We start from the raw sequence: 15,568 nt of genomic DNA on the forward strand, positions 1-15,568 counted from the left end.
AAAGCACTTTCTTCATGCAAAAACACAAAGTCATGATTTAAGATTTAATTTTCAGGTTTTTCAAAACTGAAACAAGAATTTCATTGTTTTGCAGTAGCAAAAGACTGATAGTGACATTCCGAGCTCAGAAAAAACAGTTCTCAAAATATTCTGAAAACTTTACTAAGTTCTTGGGGTTGGGGGTGGGGTGGTTTAGGTGTGGTTTTTTATTAGGAGTATTATATTTGCATTAGAAAAAGGAGAAACAGGAAATAAATAGCATTGCATCTAGTTAGATAAAACTCATTCACACTACAAACTAGGCATTGGTAACGAAATAACTAACTGAAATCTGTTAATGCCAGTTCACTTAAGACCTTGGGCTACCAGGTCTTTTTCACTGAAGGTGGCAGAAAGCATGAGCTGTAAACAGGCTGACCCAGTATTTAATGAAAATAAAAGCCAAAGTTGCACTAGATAACAACCCAGGCAACAATAAGGCTATATGAGAGGAAAGAACAGCAGAATGAAAGGACAGATCTTTACCTGGATAGCTTTTAGGCAAAAAGAGATCTTCTGTACTTTAAACACAGGCTCAAACTATCAGTTACACTGACGACACTGAACTCTCACATGCCAGACCCAGACACACGCTTCCATCAGAAACTGCAGCTTAAAGGCCAAACTATTGACATTCATGGGTATTTTAAGAATATAATGTGTTCATTCACCATTTTCAGACTAATATATAACATTATTTACTTCACTGTTAAATTGACACTGTCATTAAAGTTTTGAGTTTACTGAATTTTACACAGCAAGTAAAGGTATGCTTCTTAAAATTCATTACACCATGTACATATTTATAATCAGCAACAGCTCTGGCATCTACAAAGTGACACAAAGAAAGCACAGTTTTATCAAAAAGTAAATTAAAAAGCTGTATTGTTAATGTATTAGTTCCTCTGAAACAGTTCAGAGTTCTAAAGACTGCATTTGTTTGTGTTCTGCATGAAAGAAACAGCCAAAGCTTTCCCAGAAAACAACCTATGCAACAGTTAGGATGCACCAGAGTACAGAATGAAGTGTACAATTAAGCACAGATCTTTGATATATCCCTAGATAAACACGTGTGACGTTACTATCAGACAACTTCTGTACTTTGCAACACTAGATTAGAGAACAGCTTTACCAATCAAGTTGACTGATACTACACAACTCAAAGGATTTAGCAATTTAATAATCCTGTGTTTCAGACAGTGCAACGATCTTATTCTTCAGTTAAGAAACACTGATAGTTTCAGAACACTATAATCTTTTGTACGTATTAATATCAACATGAAGTACTTACCCTTTAGCAACAGCTCTTTGCCATTTTCAGTAATTTGGTTTACCATTATTCTTCTTTCTGCTCTTAGTACATGCTTTAGTAAATACCTTCTCTGTGAAGTCCTGAGGATTGGACAAGTTTAATAATCTCGTATTCCCCAAAGAACTTTTTTCTGCCTCCTCTGACAAACTGACTGCTGGCTGCAATGTTGAATGGGACTGATCTCTTCCAGGAAGCAAAAGGGTTTCTTACAGAAAGCTAAGCCGACGCTGATATAATCCTGGCATTATAATCCTTTCAACACTGAGAAAATATAGAAATGTCAAGATCTTACTGAAAACGCTATTTGTGAAATCCAAACCCAGCCACATTTAAGAGACATATTGCTAGCTGTTTGCACACTTATTCAGAAAAGTGTGTGCCACAAATCTGCTGCTTGCTGAGTGTGGAATCAGACAGCGTTTTAAACCTGCTAATGCCACGAGAAGTATAGCTCTGTGACGTTGGCCCTCCAGGCATTTCAGCTTTCAAGTGAAAACAGTGATGTATTTCTTTCCATCTTCAATACTTTTTAATATGACTACCCATTAATGGACGAATCATATACAAGATCACAAAAAAAGCATCAGCATGATGAAATGGAGGTTTATATAAGACACACAAGTAAATACTAACGTAATGATTCTAAGCAGTTCATAATTACCAGAACCCACCCCATTCTGCTCATGCATAAGGAGGTCCTCTGGATACCAGCACATACCACACTGAGACTTATCTACATTATACAGTAGGTGCAATCACCAAGAATGCCTATGTAATTAAAGATGCCAAGTCACTTTTGAGAAATTGGATTTAGGAACTCGCATCACTTAGGAGCTTTCATAATATAACTTGTCGTTGCCAGCTGAAAAAAACACTATAAAAACAACCTTTGTACTTCACTGTAATCCACTTCAGAGGTTCTTTCATGTGGAACAACTCCAAATCATTTCTCACGACTATCCTCCCTGAAACTCTGTTCCTTCACATGCATGAAGGCACCTCAGATACAGCACACCCTGTACCAAAATATAGGGAGAAGCATTCTAGCATTTTCACTGCCTCAGGAAAAGCCTCTGACCTTGCTGTAAAATGTTCTCACTTTCTCTGAGACAGCAACATACATCTATGAGACCAGCATGCAGATTCCATGCGATATTCAATTCACCTTTCTCTCCGATACCAAATACAGAAAATTGTTTTCAGTCCTATACCTGTTCAGCTGACCATGGCTGCACAGTAAGAAAGATGAGAGAACAACAACAACAAAAAAATCCAAACTCCAAACAAACCCCCACAACACTCACCACAATTTCAGACATACCTGCTCCCTTCTCCAGCTCAACATGTGCCAAAGAAACAATTGTACAGGCACAACCATGGAGTGAGAACAAGCAGATGGGAACAGTGACCATTAAGTCAATATTGCTACCAGCTCAAAAAACTTCCTACAGGGAACAAGTGGAAATAGAGGAGATATGAGCCAAGGTGCTAAATATCTCCAGACACACAGAAAATAACAGAAAAAGGAGGTTTAATTACTTTGAAAATTTCAATGTATGTACATTCTACTCATTACATACTATACAACGTACATTAACAGACATCTACTATCCATTCCTGGAAGACAGTAGAAAGACATCTGCAACCAGTTACAGCTTATTGTGAAGCCCTGAATGTTTCCTTAGTTTTCAGTTAACTCATACAGAAAGTGCTGAATATCAGATTTTTCTTATATTTGAGAAGTACTTTGTTCCATGTGAAAACAAAGTGTGAGAGAGATTTTTTCAACCTAAGGAAAAAAGAAAATGAAAAAAAAAAAGAGAAAGACAAAAAAGAGCTAAGCTTGTATACGCTCCAAGGATGAAGAGCTGACCTTTCAGTGTGAAGTGCTACAAACAGCCAAAACTCACTGTAACTCTGGTCATAATACTTAAAGAAAGTACAAGTCAGCATGAGACTTCGCCAAGCAAAGGAAGTCACTCCATTCCACTGAACATTTTACAGGGTGGAGAGCACTCTGACATTGCACATAAGCAACAAACCACAGTACTTGTAAAATACATATATTCAAATGCACGTTTATGAGGAGCTCACAGGTCTTCCAACATAGCACAAAATATTTCACACTGTGCAACACACAGCACAGACCAAGACAAAGTCAGGTATCTGGAAAAGCCACAGTAGCTTTTATCATCATTTTACAAAAAGTTCATCAGTTTGCAAGAGCATCAGAGCAAATGAGTACAGCACATTAGCTTACAGAAACTCTTCAAGGAGCAACGGGCAACATTAGATCACTTGTCTTCTGCTCCGCCAGTGAGGAATTAAATCAAGCACATGCAACAGAATCTAAGTCAGAAGAAACTCAGGGACATATAACGGTGATTTTACTCCTGCTAAACATATGCTTCTACAACAAAGTCCAGAATACAGTGTCTTAAAAGGGCAAAGGCAAAATATTGCAATTAAATTATTCTCTGTGTGTTGCCTTGAGTTACAGCTTTAAAGCTCCCTACATGTATGCTAAAAGACATCTTAACACAAGGCAGATATCATCCCACTGTCTGGTTACATAGTATTGGGATTTACCAAACATAGCTCAACTGCACCTCCCTTCATGTTTGGCTGCAATGTCCCTGAAATTAATCCCTGACATTGCCACCGCATTCTCTGGAACATACAGCCACATCAAAAGTGAATGGTTTGTGTCTGCTTAGGCAAAGTAGCCAAGATGTAAGTTATATCCATGTGGGAATTGAATTTGGACAAGCTTGGCAAGCGTTGGCTTGTGATGCTCTAGAAACAGCTACACCCTGGAGATCATGTCCCAGTACAGGGTGCAGAACACAAATATGAATCAAGGGAAAGGAAGGGATCCTGTTAGGGGGAGACAGACAAGTGGTATTGCTGCTGAACACTTCATATTGTAAAATCACAGACTGGACAGTGAAAACCTTAGCAGAAGAAAGCCAAAAATATTTGGGAGCAGTAGGTTCTTAAATCAGACCTGCAAGACTATTAAAGAACTTCTACTTTTGTCCTTTGCATCAGCTCTGGATACAAATATATACTATAGCAAGTAGTAGTAAAATTGATGTCAGTTATATTATTTAGAAGTGGATCAGGAAGGCAAAGCTCCTGAATGCAAAGGTAGAAGGCAGAGGAGAAACAGTTATGTGCTGTCCTCCATCAGAGACAGCAGCAGCTACATCGTCTTCTTGAATTACTCCAAGTCCTGACTCAGATCTGACCTCCTACATGGAAATCCAGAGGTTGACTTTGCACACAGTAACTAAGCTCAGGGCTGCTCAGCTTGCAAGCAGAGACAGGGTCATAACACAAAGTAGCATTGCCACAGATAATTTTATGAAAAACAAGTATACTCCAGGGCATAAAAATTGTGTTTTACTGCAGCAATCAGCAATTTAAAGTATGCAAAAGCAAGTCTCAACAAGTTGGCCCTCCTTAGGAGTTACTCTAACTCAGCAAATGGGCAGCTTCTGATGGCACACCATAAAAATCCTTTTTTCCCTTTGACATGGAAGTGAAAGGCAAAAGTTTGGATGGTCTAACCTGCTTCACAATAAGGAGGTATCTGTAATGATTGAATGATGTTCTAAGTCCCTCAGATAAACACAAGAAACTGCTGGCTACTGGTAGGAGATGAAAATGAAGGTTGGCAATTAGACTGTAGGAAAAAACCACATACAGTTTTGTTCAGGCATAATTAGCTTGAACCTATACATAGTACAGCATGCCTCTGCCCTAAACACAGAGCTCTGCGTCATCTCTCCTCTCCCAGGATCTTGTTATACAATCTCTGCTACAGCTCCCTGCAAGCCAGCTTCCAACATCAGCTTACAGCTTTGATTCTAATTTTCAAAGTAATCGATGGATTGCATCCTAATTATATTATAGACCACATGTCAATCAATGAAAGAGTTGGGCTTCTAGGACAATGCAGGTCACTCGGGTGGAGCGGGGAGAAGGGGGCAAATAAAGCATTCTGGATTCAAGGGGATGGACGTGCGGGACAAACTTCCAGGGAACATTAGGCAAACTCAGAATCTGAATACCTTTGGAAATGCTGCTAAGCCATGCCCTAAGCAAGCTTCTCTGCTTCCTGTCAGAGCCCTGTGACCACCAACACAAAGGTGGGATGATGACCGTCCCCTCACCAGTACCAGCAATCTCCTCCCTCACCCCTTGCCCCAGCTGCCCAGCCCAGCCTGGCACTGGCCTCTCATCTTCTGCTCAGCAAAATGCCATTTCATTTACATTCCCAACAAGTCTTAGGCTGCCTCCAGTCAGCAAAGCATAGCTAACTTGGCAAAACTGCCAAGTTATCAACCTTCCCCATTCATCCATAAGCTAATTGAGTGAAAGCTCTTTTTGGGCAATTAGCGCTTTATTCTGCACGTCGAACTCCACCTCTCTGTCCTACAGAGCAGAATGAAGATCAAAAGACGATTAAGAAAAAATTCCACCAAGTACCTTTAATAGCAAAAAAATTTTGAAAACAAAGTATTCCCAGAACTGTTCTAACCTATACCTCTGTTGCTCAGACATGAGTTAAGACTGCTGGAAAGCAAACAGTCTTCTTCTCCAGGTCAAACCTAATACCTACCACAAAATCTAAAGCCCTATTACATGCCTATTAGGAAAAACACTATTCCTTTAACTCCAGTAACTTCTTTTTATGGTTCAGAAGTGACAGTTTGAGACTCGGGAAACATTTAAAATAAGAGTCACTGAGGACAAATAGGCAGTAGACAGCCTACAAAATAACCTCTGGATAGGTGTGCGGAGGATGCCAGAAGAAAGGGGACCTATACCACACAATAGTATACAAAATGCTATCATATCCAAAATCCGGGGAAGTTTACCCTACATGCATTGTAAGAGCTGTATTTTTCCTGGTCATGTAGACTTTTTATATTTAAAGACAGAACATATTAAATGTATGCCAAGTATGTGATTTTGCTAAAAGACTAATATTTTTTGTATATGGTGTTTTGTTATTCTGCTTGCTTAAAAAGAGGATATTGTTTGCTTAGCATTCACTACAGCAGCCACTGTGAAGGATGCACAGTTCTCCATGCATGACAAAATCCAAATATACTGAAAGAAATCATCCAAAGCAGCTCAACTGAAAGAACAAGAACAGTACTACTCATTGCTAAGGGATCACTTGGCATCATTTAAACAGATGCCTATTGAAAACTAATAATTAAGAAAGAGGTTTTACTAAAGCAAACAAAAAAAAAAAACCAACTGAAACTTTCTTATCTGTGAGACTAAAAATCAGCTTAGTACAACTAAGAGATTGAAAATTTCCGATTCAAAGGTTACTGAAGACAATGGAAACATCCCTAAAATGTAATTCCAACAGGCTTTAGACCATGTCTTAAAATGGTGCATCTTTTTCTCCGTAGTTCAAGTCACAGATCAAAGTATTTAAAGGAAAACCTTGAACCAACAGGTTGAAGACACAAACCCTTTGATCAAATAAATCTTGATCCCACATACTGGTGATAATAGCAATTTTTCTGTAATATAAATCAGTCTGCACCTTAAATTATTTGTTACATCATAGTCAAGAACAAGTGTAAGCCTTTAACTTGGTCTTAGAAGGGGCAACTCACCAAATACAGCTTTTCTCTCCCTGCGGCACTGGGTGTCCCCCATTCTGTTACATACACTTAAAAACAAAGCAGTGATCACTAAGTTGGATCTTCCTCAAGGTGGTTGCTGTTCTTTAACTTCAGTGAATGGCATTTATTATGTTTGGCTACGTTTCCTAGTCAATGAGGCTGCAAAGTACCTTAATCTCCATTCTACATAGAACTTTAGAGCAAAAGCCACATTTAAACTTTACATTGAAAAACATGCAAAAACGTGTTCTTTAATTTTGGTGCAGTGCAAAAAAGAAAGGAAACGTCACTATTTTCAAGGAAGTGAAACACTGTAGAAATTTGCAAGGGGAAATTGAATAACACACGCAGATCAATTTTATATGAGAGATACGTACTACAAACACAATGTAAGAAACCCAAAAATTTATTTTAATTTCTTTAGAAAAGTGCAGAGATTGAATAAAAGATACAGCTTCACCATGTTAGAAAATCCTAAAACTTAGTCTCAACTCAAGTTTGAAATGGGCGCTTAGCAAGTCAAAAGGAGCGAGCATTTGCAGGTAGAATTAGATGGAAAATCCATGTCTTTTCATGCGCAATCGCTTAGCCTTCTAATACAGGTGTTCTCCGAAACACACAAAGTCAGCAGCTACAAAAGACCAGTAGGGGGTTGTTTGGTTGTGTTTTTTTAATCTTCTCCTAGTTTTTTGCAACATACAGACCCACACACACACAGTTACGGGAGCTGCTTTCAAATCACTTAGACATATCACAAAGATCCTTCCCAGAGCTTTTCCAAATAACTGAAATAGCAGAGAACCCACAAAAAGGCCCATGTTTTTCCATATTTAGCTAAGTCTCCTGGCTGCCAGCAGTTGGCACCAAGATCCCCTTGGTACTGGACAGCTGCAGCCTCTCCAGCTCTGTCTTAATCACCGCACAAATTAGAAGAGGTATGAAAGACATGCTTACCAAAAGGAACAGTTTATGCAGTAACATGAAGTTTCTTCTTTTCCTAGACAAGCATTTTAATAGATTAATTAAACCTTACAACACTGCATGCTGCTAAAAGAAACTTGCGGTATCCACCATGGACTCCACTAAAATGAGCTGCTCAGAGAAATTCCTTTGCTTACAGGCTATAACGAAAGTATATACCATCTCCTTCACCCACCCAAGTGTTATAAACAGCTAATTGTGTCACAAAGCACTTCTCCACTCTCATTTTTCACATACCACACTCTTATCTTTCCTTATCTGAAGCAAGATTCCACTTATCTATGCACCTGTATTGTTGAAGAAAGTATTCTGGAGTTTGGCACTGCTATCAGTGCTGTGCTAATTGCTGATTGCACAAACAGAAAAAAACAACTGAAAACAACAGGACTTCACAAGGATGACCCTGCTGCTAAGACCCCTTTCAGGCTCTGCATTTCAAATCATAACCATTGCTGTGTGTCCTACAGGTATCTCACAAATATCCTTTATGGACAGGAACAAATATTGACATATTTACCACTGACAGGACACTTTCAGTATCTCCAAATTCACACGTTAAACTTTACAGAGAGGGAAAACAGATACCAAGCTTCGCAGAACAGAAAAAAAACCCTTCCTCATCAAAATGCAACTAAATTGAAGAAGATGCAGTCTCCATACCATTTTCAGCAAGACAATAGTAAACAAATCACCAGAAGAGACAGTTCACTGACATCAGTGTATTTCTATTCTCAGGTTACTTTCTTTCCTCCCAAACAATTCAGAGCTTCTGCCTCAACGCCTCCCCAGGCTCCCTCCTCCATGACTTCTTTCTGCAGTTTTGAGGCAACGTGAAAAATGCTGAAGATGCACGTGCTACAGAGGTTACACAAAAATATCTTGCTATGACTACTGCAACAGTGCCATTTACCCACATTGCTGTCAGCAGAAGTTCTTGAATTTAAGATAACCTAAAATATATTTGGACAAATGTCTGTCGCTCCTATTTAGCTGTAGTATCTAATTCATCATATGACTAATTTTATCTTATCTCTGGACTTTGTCAAAACACCTACATATAAGAATTAAGCACTTTGAAAAGGAATTTTTGAATGATTTATGTATCCCCATTGAAAGTATCCTCAGACATATTTTATGTGAGCTTTATTTCAAGTCTTGTAAAAGACTTAAAACCTTTACTAGTAAGTTACCACATATTAAAAAGCAGTGAACCAGGAAGAAGCTTAAAGTAAAGGCTCAGTGCTATCACATCAGAACTTCCTCTATCCGTCTTCTTGAAAATAGCTTATTACAAATGACCAGCATAATCTGTTGCTGCACAAGGGCACTGTACATACTAATGCAGACTGTAAGCATGAGGAAAAGGTCTCAAGTCTAGTTAGAAAACCCTGGGCTGAAAGGAAGCCATGCGATAACTGGAACATAAGCAGAGCAATTCATTGGCAAAAACCAAGGGTGGCAGCTGACCAAAGCTGGTTAGTGACACCAAGCTGATTAGTGTCTCATTTCCACAAACAAAAGTCACAGGAAGATAAATAACTTCCCACAGGACAGATGACATTGCCACAGTTTGGTTAACAGGGTGCACAATCACTGTGGAGCTGAGATCCCTACTAAAGCAAAGCTTACTTGTTTTTTTTAAACACTATTCAGGCCCCACTGTCCCTCTTCTTACCCTCTGTACCCAACCTAATGTGCTGGCTTTATTTCAAAGGCTGAAGGGATGCCAAATTCACATTTCTCATCCCTGCCGATCCATAAAGCAGGGCTCACATGTTTATCACAGGATCACAGGATAATTCTTTGTACTTCTTTTTCTAAATGGAAGACGTCAAAATCTATTACAAGCAGTGGCAGTCAGTGGAACCTGCTTCGAAAAAAAAGGCTTAATTTATTCACAAGCAAGCCCTGGAGCTATCTGGGAAGGCTAAATTATTGCACACTGACTAATGTCTTCTTATGGAAACGGTTGACAAGAAATTCTATTGCAGAATAGCTTCACATCTGTAGTGTTTAGATGACACCATATCACTTGATGTCCTAAATAAAGCAAAATTCAGAAAAGACATTCAAAAACAAGGCTATGACAAATAAAGGTTGGAGTGAAAATGTCAGAGCAAAATAAGAATCTGTCAGAATCATAAGCAACAGCCTAAGAGATTGTGCAAGCCATATTGGACAACAAAGCCACTACTTTGCACACTGTTACAGACCAGCTATAAACAGAGCTACATTACCATGATAGACCATACACTTGAAGGGCCATATCGTTACTGAGGCACTTTAACCCATCTCCGATCAAACCGAGCAATCCGAAGAAGTCTTTAAATAAGGTTCTGAAGAGCAAGCTGATAAAATTAAATCTTCCCTGAAGAAGATTCACCAGAACAACTGCAACCTATTCCTCATACTGACTATGGTGGCGCTACTTGATTGCATGGAAAGACTGGGCAATTGGCATTGCTCAGGCAGCTCTGTGTGCATTCATGCAGTGCCAATATGAATTGTATGCACTTTGATAGGGCCACAACCTAGAACTCCAAAACTGCGCACTCAAGTCAAACAAAGTTTACCTTATCTGGAATCAGGGGCATCACCAACACCAACAAATCCCTCCATGAGCCCCGTAATCAGCTGCCACAGAAGGCTCTGGAGGGTCACTCTCTTCCCTTCAGTCTGCAGGCTCCAGCCAACACTAAACAGCTGTGAGATACTCTGTCTTCAACACGAGCTTTGATCTCCACCATGTCATATTATCAACGCTCCCCCAGCATAAGAGGCTACAGTAGTCTGCATAGGATGTAGAAAGAAGCACCAAAACCCAAAGGAATAACAGAACGGAGTTCAGATTCCCCTCTACAGAGCCATAAACCCAAGAAACCTAGGAAGAGACAGAAAAAGCTAGTGGGGAAGAACATGCTTGTCAGTACAGGTAGGCAAGACAGCATATCTTTATACGTACACCCTGAGGATATGAAACAACACTTAATTACTGTGAAAGTAAATTAAAAAATAGAAGGCAGTTATAGTTCAAACAGAAACAGAACTAACTACCATATACTAATCGAGATGTTACTAGATATTTATCAGTTTTAAAATAAAGAGACTCAGCTAACTTCCAGCAGCATGGTTCTGTGCTGCAGTCGGAATAGCAGTACTTCAGAGATCGCAACTTGCCAGCTACTGACAGACTGTGAAGGGGAGCTGAGTATCTTGAAGTGTGTCGTTTATACACATCCTACAGGCAGTCTCAAATCTAAATGACAGGCAGTTTGCGTTGACCTTCCTTTATCCACCATGGCAGTAGCTTCCACAAGTCACACTTACCAGCCCATGGCCAAAGCTAGCTAGTGGAAAAAGTATTCCAGGAGGTCTCCACCTCAACCTGCTGAGATGGGTGAAAAACACCCGTTACTTTCATACACAGGAACTATATGTTAAGTAACCTCAGAGCAAAACAGACCTTTTTCACAAAATGAAGGCAAGGCCCTGCACAGCCTTTAGGGCTAGAGCCTCAAATTGTCTGCGATAACAGACAAGTTGGGGAAAGCACCTACCTTTCATCATTCCAAAATGCCCACACTAGAACTGGAAAGAACTGACATAATGGACATTAGGCCTATGTAAGCTACTTGGTATATGAAATCTAAAATTCCTTTGAGAACTATGCAAAGAAAGAAAGAAAGAAAGAAAAATGGTACATATTGGAGACTGAAGCACAGATTCACAAAGAAGTGAACAAGGTGACAAGGCAGGAACTGGACTCGATCTCACAACAGTTGAGTATCACTCAGCAAAATAACCCTTTTCTCTTCCTTAAGCACAGGCCTGAGCAGTGCTGGGTCCCTTCAGGGATTACTGTGCATCCAATAACATTTGCATTCTGAAAAGTTTGACTGCACGGGCAAGGAAGAACAGGTCAGGTGTTTACTGATTTTTCTTTTGTTGCCTAGAGTCATGCATGATTCACAGAGGGCAAGTCAGATTCACCAGCTGAGCCCATGGGAAGATCCTCTTCCTAAAGGTTACAGAACTAAACACAACCAAGGCAGAAAAAAGCAGCAGATCCCACAAAGAGCTAAAACAACCTTTTACCAGAACTACTCTACTCTCCAAATCTAAGCGTCCTTCATTTTCCCACTAGAAAAACTCACTGTATATAAACTGATTTATACCTAAAAGTCACAGCAAAACAGCAAGCCAAGCTGAGCACTGATATTAGCTGCCTGATTAAAGAACGTACTTCTCACCACCCAAAATCCCCTCCTACTTACGTGATCCTCTTCTGTAACTGGAATGAATTAACCACTAACAAAAAGCAGCTCTGCCTAGCAGGAGCAGTTGTGAAAGCCACACAGACGCAATACACATGCTGTAGTATTCAAGGGCCCAGTTTGAAGGAGAGAGACCTAGCTGGGCAGTCGCATTTTTTTAAGATGACAGAAGCAAGAAAAGGAGTCACCTGAGATTCGGCTATTTTAACTGAATTCTCTATCACCCGTTTATTTAGGCAGTGGAGCACCGAAACCATCCGAGCTTATCTCCACGTACCCTTATCACCTCTGGAGACTGCAGTTCGTGGGAGCAACGATAACACCCGTCCCCCTGCGCCGGCCCCACTCCCCGCTGCACCTCGGGCTGTCAAGAAGCGGCTGCGGAGCGGAGGGAATCCCTGGGCGGATCCCGGAGTGTGCCCGGCTCGGCTCCTCTGCGCAGCGGGCAGACACCCCGTCCGCCCGCATCCCGGGGGCACCCACCGCAGCCAGGCGGGCTGCGCTGCCGCCGCTCGGCCCGGGCCGCCCGGGCTGACAGTCGGCGACAACGTTCATCCGCCGGGCCGGGCTCCCCGCGGGCCTCGCCACGGCGGCGCGTCCCGGCCCTGGCAACGGCGGGGCCGCCGCCCGCCCCGGCGGACCCCGCGGGGGGCTCCTCCTCCGGGCGCGGCGCCCCTCGCCGCGCCCGAGAGCCGCTACCGGCGCCCCCGCCTTTGTCTGCTCCGGCCGGCGGTAGCGGAGCGGGGGAGCCAGGCGCGCCCCGGGCCACCCCGGGAGCGGCCGGCACCGCTGCGCCCCCCCCCCCCCCCCCCGCCCCGGCCGTGCCCGCTCACCGTCGGAGCTGACGGTGTCGTAGGAGTCACCAGCGGCGGGCGCCGCGGCCGGCTCCCGGTAGTCCACCCAGCTGAGCCCTTCTACGCTGTCGTACTCGGCGCGGTGCTTGTCCTCCACCGGCACCACGGTGAAGTGCGGCATGGCTGGCGGAGCGGTGAGGGCTCCCCGCGGCACCGCAGCGAGGCAGGCGGGACGCGGCGCGGAGCCGGCGGCGCATTCCTGCCCCGTGCGGTCACTTCCTCTCAGGAAACCGCGCTCCTCAACTCCACCCATTCCCCTCCGAGCGCCGGGGCGGCGAGGCGGCGCGGCGGCCGCCGCCCCCGGGGCCGGCGGGCGGACCGGCAGGCCGGGGCCGCCCCGCAGCGAGGACCGGGCGCGGGGGAGGGGGTCGCTCCGCCGGGCGGGCGGGCGCGCTCAGCAGCGGGGGCGCGGAGGAGGGGCCGGAGGCGGCGAGGCGGCGCGGGGAAGGGGGAGCTTTCCTCCCGCAGTCATCGTGACAGAAGCCGGGCCCGGGGGCGGTGGGAGCCGCGGCGCGCTGGGAGCGGGGCGGAGGAGGGGCGGGCCCCCTCTGCCCGCGGCCCTCCCTTGCCGCCGCGGGGAGGAAATTTCCCTCCGCCGTGCCCTGGGCCGCCTCCGACCTTCTCCCCCCCCCCATTTGCTGGGCAGGAGCGATGCGGAGAGGGCGTTGGCGCGCCGCGCCCAGGCCCGGGGGGGGGGGGGGAAGGCTGCGGGGCTGGCGGGGGAGCGATCCCCGGGGCTGGGGCCGGGCGGCCCCGAGAGGCCGCGCCGGGCGAAGCGGCGCTTCCGCTGGCGGCTGCCGGCGGGGGGGGGGTGTCCTATGCGCTTCTTGCCAGGGGCCAGGTGGTCGCGAAACCCCAGGAGGCGGGGTGCGGGGAAAACATCAGCGAGTGAGACGGCGGCAGATAAACCGGGAGCCCTGCGGGGCCTTGAAGGAGCAGAGCGCGCCAATTAAAAATTCTCAGGGCTCCCAGCAGACTGTTAAACGCTGGCCTTCGGCGGATCAGCAACAAACTGATGACAGGCATACTGTCACCCCGAGAACGGGCTTATTTTTGTGCAAGTTATCGTTAACTTCAGATGCGGCAGCTGCCCCCGCTTCCTGTGTTTGTGGTGGCAGCGGGGTGGTTTCTCTTGTGCTCGCTCTCTTCTCTAGCTGCATGAAACCCTCAGAAATAACGTGGCAAACAGAGCAGGCCCAAGGGAAACAGGAAACATGGCTGCACAAAAGGCGTGGGGGGAGCGCGGGGTAAAATACTACAGTGGGGAAATTTGAATGCTGGCTGGAGCCGAGGGTATTTCTAGCTATATGCAAAGCAGACAGTTGCTAAGGCAGCAGACTGCCAGGGCAGATGAACTGTGGCCCTGCTGCTCAGGCAGGGGCCTGGGAGCCAGGGTTGCACCATTGTTTTGTCCCACTAATGGAGGCAGCGGGGTGAGCCACCCCCTCCCAGCAGCCGGGAGGGACGCCTCGGTGGCGGCAAGGTCCATAAAGCCCGGGGCACGCCTACCTCTCAACCTCTTGTCCCCGAGGGAGCAAAATTCAATTTTGCCTTCACATTTGAAAAAGCTGGCGCCAGCGATGGGTATCTTGGCCTTCATTTCGTATATGGTAGCCTTCACATGGAGTTTAAACATGAATTAATAGTTGATAATGCTATTTATTGTCTGTGTTTGAAAGCTACCCTTGAAAGTAAAAGGATCCCTTTTTAATGCATTACGTAATCGTCAGAAAAAAGCTCTAGAGAACAGTTTGTGCATTTTACTATGGAATATCAACTCAAAACTAGTTCTGTAGATTTTTGACTAAAATACTCCTTAATCAAGAAACCCGTGTACAGTGACAAGTCAATCCAGTACTGATGTAAGTTTTGTCTTTGGATTGTATAGGAGTCTATGGGAGGATATAAAGCTTAGAGCAGAGGAAGAGGGTAAGACTACATGTTTCCTGTGCTCAGAAGAACCTTATCCCTAGCTTTTTGAATTTCTCCTGCCTTTTTGATAAAGCAACGCCCACGTCACTGGGAGAAAGAAAAATGTGTAATGAGGAGAAGAGAGACAAAGAAGAGGGAGAATGCTTTGTTCACAAGAACCGAGTAATAAGTCTACTTTTAATTAGTTGGGTTTTGAAATAAACAAGAAGGATCCATGCTGTGGAGTGACTGCTGCCAAGGGGGTACAGGTCTCTCAGTTCACTTAACACAAACTTGCTGGTAGACCACCTCTGGGGAAAGCCAGAGCAATTACACCTCTTAGTATTGATCAGACAGGTGGAAAGACTTCTAAGACTCCTGTGCTTTCATATAACCTACATTTTACTTTTGTCTCTTTGCTCTGTTAAGGAAAACAACAATGATCTTCATGTGGCCATGTGTATCTCAATCATAGCCTCATCAGTTTTGGAGGAGATAAAAAAACCCCAGATTTTCCTCTATTCAAAACTCATGGTATCTTGA

At 44.1% G+C, this 15,568-nt stretch overlaps 1 protein-coding gene across 6 annotated transcripts in view; it reads right to left on the minus strand.

Moving 5' to 3' along the window:
- SLC12A4 (solute carrier family 12 member 4) overlaps positions 1–13,279 on the minus strand; it is a 52,288-nt gene extending 39,009 nt beyond the window's left edge. For 3 of the 6 annotated variants that reach the window (XR_007767146.1, XM_050903834.1, XM_050903835.1), the window contains exon 1: positions 13,094–13,279. Coding sequence is in view for 4 of the 6 variants with exons in the window: in XM_050903834.1 (XP_050759791.1) it covers positions 13,094–13,235 (142 nt within the window). In the remaining 2 variants the exon portion in view is untranslated. Of the gene's footprint in view, positions 1–8,145; positions 8,149–13,093 lie in introns of all 6 variants that reach the window. The other 3 variants (XM_050903841.1, XM_050903840.1, XM_050903837.1) reach the window with 3 other exon arrangements.
- Between the last annotated feature and the right edge of the window lie 2,289 nt (positions 13,280–15,568).

Source organism: Gymnogyps californianus, chromosome 12 (genome assembly GCF_018139145.2).
Source record: "Gymnogyps californianus isolate 813 chromosome 12, ASM1813914v2, whole genome shotgun sequence".
NCBI classification, from domain to species: Eukaryota; Metazoa; Chordata; class Aves; order Accipitriformes; family Cathartidae; genus Gymnogyps; species Gymnogyps californianus.